At 38.4% G+C, this 7,132-nt stretch overlaps 1 protein-coding gene across 1 annotated transcript in view; it reads right to left on the reverse strand.

The window, feature by feature from the left end:
- MUC19 (mucin 19, oligomeric) overlaps positions 1 to 7,132 on the reverse strand; it is a 151,205-nt gene that overhangs the window by 53,163 nt on the left and 90,910 nt on the right. The window contains 5 exon segments of the mRNA XM_012638394.1: positions 6 to 412; positions 414 to 2,112; positions 5,264 to 5,359; positions 5,726 to 5,818; positions 6,043 to 6,178. Of these exon segments, the coding sequence (XP_012493848.1) occupies positions 6 to 412; positions 414 to 2,112; positions 5,264 to 5,359; positions 5,726 to 5,818; positions 6,043 to 6,178 (2,431 nt within the window).

The raw sequence follows: 7,132 nt of genomic DNA on the forward strand, positions 1-7,132 counted from the left end.
AGCTGATAGTCCAGTTGTTCCTGTCACTCCAGCTGATGGTCCACTAGAACCTGTCACTATAGAAAATGGTCCACTTGATTCTGTATCACCAGAAGATGGTCCACTGGTACCTGCCACTTTAACTGATTGTCCAGTTGTCGCTGCAACTCCAGCTGATAGTCCAGTTTTCCCTGTCACTCTAGCTGAGGGTCCACCTGAACCTGTGACTCCAGAAAATGGTCCACTTGAACCTGTCACTGTAGCTGAGAGTCCAGTTGAACCTGTAACTCCAACAGATGTTCCACTGGTCCCTGCCACTTTCACTGATTGTCCAGTGGTCCCTGTCTTCTCAGCTGAGAGTCCAGTTTTTCCTGTCAGTCCACCTGATGGACCAGTTGAACCTGTAACTCCAACAGATGTTCCACTGGTCCCTGCCACTTTCACTGCCAGTGGTCCCTGTCTTCTCAGCTGAGAGTCCAGTTTTTCCTGTCAGTCCACCTGATGGACCAGTTGTCTCTGTCACTCCAGCCAATGGTCCACTTGAACCTGTCACTCCAGCTGAGACTCCAGTTGAACCTGTAACTCCAGCAGATGGTCCACTTGTCTCTACCAATTTCACTGATTGTCCATTGGTCCCTGTCACTCCAGCTGAGAGCCCCGTTGTCCCTGTCACTCCAGCTGATGATCCAGTTGAACCTGTCACTCCAGCAGATGGTCCATTTGTCCCTGATTCTACAGAGGATGGCCGAGATATCTCTGTCACTCCAGATGGTGGTCTAGTTGTCCCTGTTACTCCAGGTGAGAGTCTAGTTGTCTCTATTACTCCAGGTGATGATCCAGTCACCCCTGTCCCTCCAGCTGAGACTCCAGTTGTCCCTGTCACTTCAACAGAAGGGCCAATTGAACCTGTCACTCTAGCAGATGGTCCAGTTTTCCCTGACCCTCCAGATGATGGCCCACCAATCTCTGTCACTCCAGGTGATTTGCCAGTTGTCCCTGTCACTGAAGCTGATTGTTTAGTTGTCTCTGATCCTCCAACTGATTGTCCAAAAGTTTCTGTTCCTATAACAGATGGCCTAGTTGTTCCTGAACCTATAACAGATGGTCTTGTTGTTCCTGATCCTTCAGCTGATAGTTCAGTAGTCCCTGTCACTCCAAATGATTGTCCAGTTGTTCCTGATTTCTCAGCTAATGGTCTAGTTATTCCTGTTCCTGCAGAGAATGGTTCTATTGTTGTTGATCCTTCAGCTGATGGTCTAGTTTTCCCTGATTCTCCTACAGATGGCCCAGTTGTCTCTGATCCTACAAAAAATGGTTCAGTTGTCCTTGATCCTCCAGGTAATGGTCCAGTTGTCCCTGATTTTCCAACTGATGATCCAGTTGTCCCTGATTCTATGAAAAATGGCCTAGTTGTTCCTAACCCTATAATTGATGGTCTTGTTCCTGATCCTTCATCTGATGGCTCAGTTGTTCCTGATTCTCCAGTTGATGGTCTAGTCATACCTGTTTCTACAGAGGATAATTCATTTTTTGTTGATCCCTCACCTAATAGTCTAGTTGTCCCTGATTCTTCTAATGATGGCACAGTTGTTCCTGATTCTCCAAATGATGATCCAGTTGTCCCTGATGCTACAATAGATGGTCCAATTGTTCCTAACCCTGTAACAGATGGTCTTGTTGTTCCTGATTCTTCAGCTGATGGCCCAGTAGTCCCTGTCTCTCCAGATGATTGTGAAGTTGTTCCTGTTCCTTTAATTGATAGTCCAGTTGTTCCTGTTCCTTTAATTGATAGTCCAGTTGTTCCTGATTCCTCAGCTGATGATCTAGTTGTACCTACTCCTGCAGAGGATTGTTCAATTGTTGTTGATCCTTCATTTGGTGGTCTAGTTGGCCCTGATTTTCTAACTGATGGTTCAGTTAGCCCTGTGACTCCTGATGATTGTCCAGAAGTCCCTGTTACTCCAGCTGATGGTCCAGTTGTTCCTGATCCTACATCTGGTGGTCCCATTGTCCCTGAAACTTTAGATGATAGTCCAGTTGTCCAGGTCACTCTAGATGTTTGTTCATAATTTCCTGTCACTTTAGCTGATGATCTAGTTGTCCTTGTCTCTCCAGCTAATGATTCACTTGTCCCTGTCAAAAAAAAAAGTAGTAAAAGTAGAATGATATTAATAGCTGCCTGGGTCCTTGGTTAACCTTAAGAACTTATGCTGCTTTCTTTCTCCAGCATAGCTTTTATACCTCTTTCTCCCAATTGCCTCTACCTTATTTCATACCTTTCTTTCTGTTACAGTATAATTTCTTCCTGTTTACTTTAAACAATCATTTATTCAATACTTATTGTGTGCCAAAGATGTTCTCAGTAACTTACATTACTTTATTTTATCATAATTATTCTATGAGGTATATAATATTACGTTTGCATTTTATAGAGTAGAAATTAAAGCACACAGAGATTAAGTAGAGTTCTTTGTTCCCACAGAGCATTCTAGTTGGAGGATTGATAGGTAGACATATGAGTGAAATAACTAGCCAACCAATAAGTCAAATTCTCAAACAAGGAAAACTTCACAGCACCTTCATAAAGTGAAGAGATATTGAGCAACTGGAATATTCTATTTTAGATTGCCTAGTTAGAAAAGGCTTCTCTAAGGAGATTTTATTTCTTTTGAGGTCTGATAACCAAAAGCAGCCAGCTAATGAAGCTCTAGGAGAATGACATTCCAGGCAGAGAGAACAGCCTGTACAAAAGTCTGTATAAGACTGATTCAACTACACTTGCTAGAAAAACAGAGCTAGAAGTTGAATGTAGCTGGATCACGGGAGGTAAGGAGGAGAATATTACAAAGTGAGGTCAGATACATAGGAGTGGGCAAAGTGTTATGACTCAGGTGTGGGAGATGGGACATTTTTCTAAATGCAATGGGATATAATTTTAAGCTAGGTAATGATAGCATAGGATTTATATATATTCAAAATCCCACTCTCTACTCTATGGATAAAATATGGCAAGAGGCACATAATAGAAGTAGGAAGACCAATTATGAGGTGATTTCAGTAGTTCTGATAATTCATGAATGGCTTGAACTAGAGTGGTGATAAAGGAGACTGAGAACAATGGATGGGGTCACGATATGTTTTGGATGTAGCATTAACAGGCCTTGTTTAGATGTGGGAAGTGCAGAAAAAAGGAAGAGAGGCATCAAGGGTAACTCTAAGAATTTTACCTGAGTGAACTGAGTCAGTGATAGTACTATTTACTAATATGGGGAAGACTAGGAGAACAGGTGTGGGCATGAAGGGAGATCCAGTATTAACCAGAATGCTCTAGTTCTGAGATCTTAATATTAAGAATTCTACTAAGGAACCAGATGAAAATGGAAACCTTGGATTTATAGAGACAAGGGTCTACACAATGGTATGTGTGTGTATAGGCACATGTTTCCAGCAAAACTCTACTGCATGGATATAGCAAAAAATAGTCCACTTCCTCCCCACATCTCTAATCCTTCCAGAAGATTCTCTTCCATGTGGCCTGTTATTTTACCTCACTGATGAGAATAAAATCTCTTTATCCTTTACAAGACTGGAAGCTACGATTCACTTATTTACTTATTCACCAGATATTCACCAGATATTTATCAAGTACTCAAATCAGAAAATGATAGGCATTGGGCACACAACTGTAAACAAAAACAGGCCAGGTAAAAGATCTTTCTCTAGCTTTGACAGAAATTTACCATGTTTGTGGCCTAACTAGTAATAAAGAATGACTAGATAAAGAGTTAGCAATCTAAGCCCTGTTCTGGCCCCACCACATATTCATCCTGTGACTTTGGGGTAAACACATTGATTTTTCATATATAAAATGTGAATAATTACTAATATACTCTCAACTGCACAGGGTGGTTGACATATGTGAGAACACTTTGTCCATTTTACACTTGGTATACTTTTTTCTGATTATCACTTCTATTTTTGTTAAAAATAGATTAAGATGACTTACAAATGCTATTATACAATGGTTAATGACTGTTTCATATCTTTATTTTATTAAGTTGTACTCAATATATCCAGTAAAAACTAAATATAAGAATGGTATTATTTTATTTTACCAATTACATTTTTCAGGCAAGGTTTTGGGTGGGGTGCTTATTTTCTAAGAAGTATTTATCAGTCAATTTATTTATTTAATTTTAATCTATATCTTTAGTCCTTCGAAACAAGTATTATGAAACACAAACATTATTTGGTAAGGAGTGGCAACACCCATTGCCCACTTTACATTTTTCCTCTATAGGTGAGCTCTGAGAAAATGAAGCAAATTTCAAATTCTAGAAAAGAAGTCTTTGAAAACCAATGGCCTATTTGCAAATTGGAGAAAAAAGAATTTTTAAAATCCAATGTGTAGATGTTTTATGGAAAAAACTGTTTCTGAATTTTTAGACAATTTAGAGGCAATGTAATTTAAAAGTTATTTTTCCAAATGGGAAAAGATGTTCATCAAGGTTCTAGATCTCTGTTCAGTAAAGAACTTATGGAAAAATATGTTAATACTTTAAACCACAAAAATTTTCTATTACTAAATATAGTGGTGTTTTGCAAAAGATTGCAAGAGAAGAATTCTAATTTAAAATTTCAATATCCTTGTTGATGCCTGATAAGCTTTTCATATCTAACAGCCTATTTTTCAAGATAGAAAAGAATTTATTGAACTCTTAAATATTTGTATTATGGGAAAAATCATATAAATCAATGAAATGCAAAGATAACTAACATATCATTTTGTAATTATTAAGTATTTTTAATCTATATTTTATTATTTTAGCTTGTTGTCTAAGTGATTTTGTCTGGACAAATGTAAAACATAGAAAATGAAAGCGTAACTAACTGGATGAGCAAATACATCCTAAGAACAACATTTAAGGACTGAACATAAGATGAAATGTTAGATGATCACTATTACTTTTTTTACTTAGTTCCACTATGGTTGTACCAAGTAACAATTCCAGTGATTTCTAAACTGGCCACATAACACTATCAGATTTAAAATGTGACATTAGGTGTTGCTCTAATTGATAACCCAATAGTGTATAAATACTTAATAACAAAGAATGCAAGGGCAATCTTCCTAATTGAGTCACATAATATTTGAATAACAGTGCTCTAATTCTCAAGCAGGAAAGATTTTCAAGTGAATAAATATCCTACTAAATAGCCTTTTATAAACAAGTTTCTTTATTGATTCAGATTTTTGTGACTTTTTATGCTTAGCTAACCTCACCTGGTTTATGTGAAGAGCTGGCGGTAGTACCACTGCTGGGCAACCCAGGTGTACTTTCACCTCCACTAGTTGCACCACCTGATGTTTCAGGTGTACCTGTTGCGAAGAAAAAAAAAAATAGAAAGAGCTCATTTATAGAATTTCTTAAACCATGAGATAACCAATTCTGACTTAAATTAACTTCCAACTAAAAATTACAGAAATATCCATTTTTCTCTATCAATAATTACCCTTTATACGTTTTTAATGTGCTTTGATTTACATTATTCATTATTTCATTGGATCCTCATCACAATCCCAGTAATTACATAACTTTGTCCTGCATTTTAGAGACAAAGAAACAAAGGTTACAGAAGTTAAGTGATTAACTTGCTTAATTGCATGATACTTATTCTAAGGAGCAGTGTTACACTACACCCCATATTGCCCCTGGGCAAGCACTGAGTCCTCCATTTTACCCACCTAGTTTGCTTCCAGAAATTGTTGCTGAGGCTGCATTGAAGTTTGCACTCACAGGGCTACTGGTGGCTGAGACACCAGATACTGCTGGGGTCCCTAGTTATCAATAACAGTGATTCACTGTCAATGCTGCAAATATGCTAGTCCCTATTCTGTGCTGATAGCACAGGACTGAGATTTCTAAATTATAGGGCATTAAGGGCATCTTGCCTATGTTTTCCCTTTGCTCAGAAATCTAATACCCGTTATAGCTTGACTGTTAGTCCACATCCTGAGCAAGGCATGGTTGGGACCCGCTAAGGAGTCATGTCCAGACTTACCTGACTTTCCAGGACTTGCAGTTCCAGTGTCTGGTTCCCTGTGGGTGCTATTACCTCCAGCTCCAGGGGTTGCTCCAGGTGATACTGCAGGTGTGCCTGAGATTTTTCAGAAAAAACACGCAGCGTAAGGAACTGGCTTTTATTCAATCACTATGACCTGAAACAAGCTTGGAAATCTCTTCCAGAACATATTTCTACCCATAAACATTTACTCAGTTCAGTGATACTAGGACTCGTGCTCAGAACAGGCATACAGACTAATCTGATAATACACTAATTACAATGTCACAATCCTTATTTTAAACATGGAATTTATATATACCTTTGACATTGAACATGCCTCTTCCTAGAATTACCTAGAAGCTGTCATTCCAGATTACATTCTTTTCTCATCCGCACCATTTTCCCATTGCTATATTATTTACTTCTTGCTTTTTTCATGTGTTTAAATTATAAGTACAGGACCATCTTCTGATATCTCTGGTACCTAACACAATACTAAGTTCTCAATAAGTATTTTTTTACTAAAATATAAGTGTTTGCATTAATTTATTTACAGCTACTGAATTCTCCACAATCTCTTTTGTTAAATCAAATTTTGATCCAAGAGTTTACATTTCTCTAATTAGATATGATTTTAAATATGAATGATGCTCCAAATGTAACTTTATCTGAAGCTAAAGTGGTTGCTCCATCTGATCTTCCAGTTGTATCCAATTTTAAAAATAATGAGGTTCTGTCTATACATTGTTGCTATGCTACAAGTGCTTTCTGGCAAGTTGTTTTTTTTTTTTTTTTTTTTTTTTGTGAGACAGGGTCTCAGTCTGTTGCCCAGGCTAGAGTACAGTGGTGTCATCATAGCTCACTGCAGCCTCCAACTCCCAGGCTCAAGCTATCCTCCTTGCCTCAGCCTCCTGAATAGCTGGAACTACAGGCATGCACCACAACCCTGGGATAATTTTTTAATTTTCTGTAGAGAGAGGGTCACATTATTGCCCAGACTAGTCTTGAACTCCTGGGCTCAAGCCATCCTTCTGCCTTGGCCTTCCAAAATGCTAAGATTACAGGTGTGTGCCACTGCACCTGGCCA

This window comes from Propithecus coquereli, unplaced genomic scaffold (assembly GCF_000956105.1).
Source record: "Propithecus coquereli isolate 6110/MARCELLA unplaced genomic scaffold, Pcoq_1.0 Scaffold13, whole genome shotgun sequence".
Taxonomy (NCBI): Eukaryota; Metazoa; Chordata; class Mammalia; order Primates; family Indriidae; genus Propithecus; species Propithecus coquereli.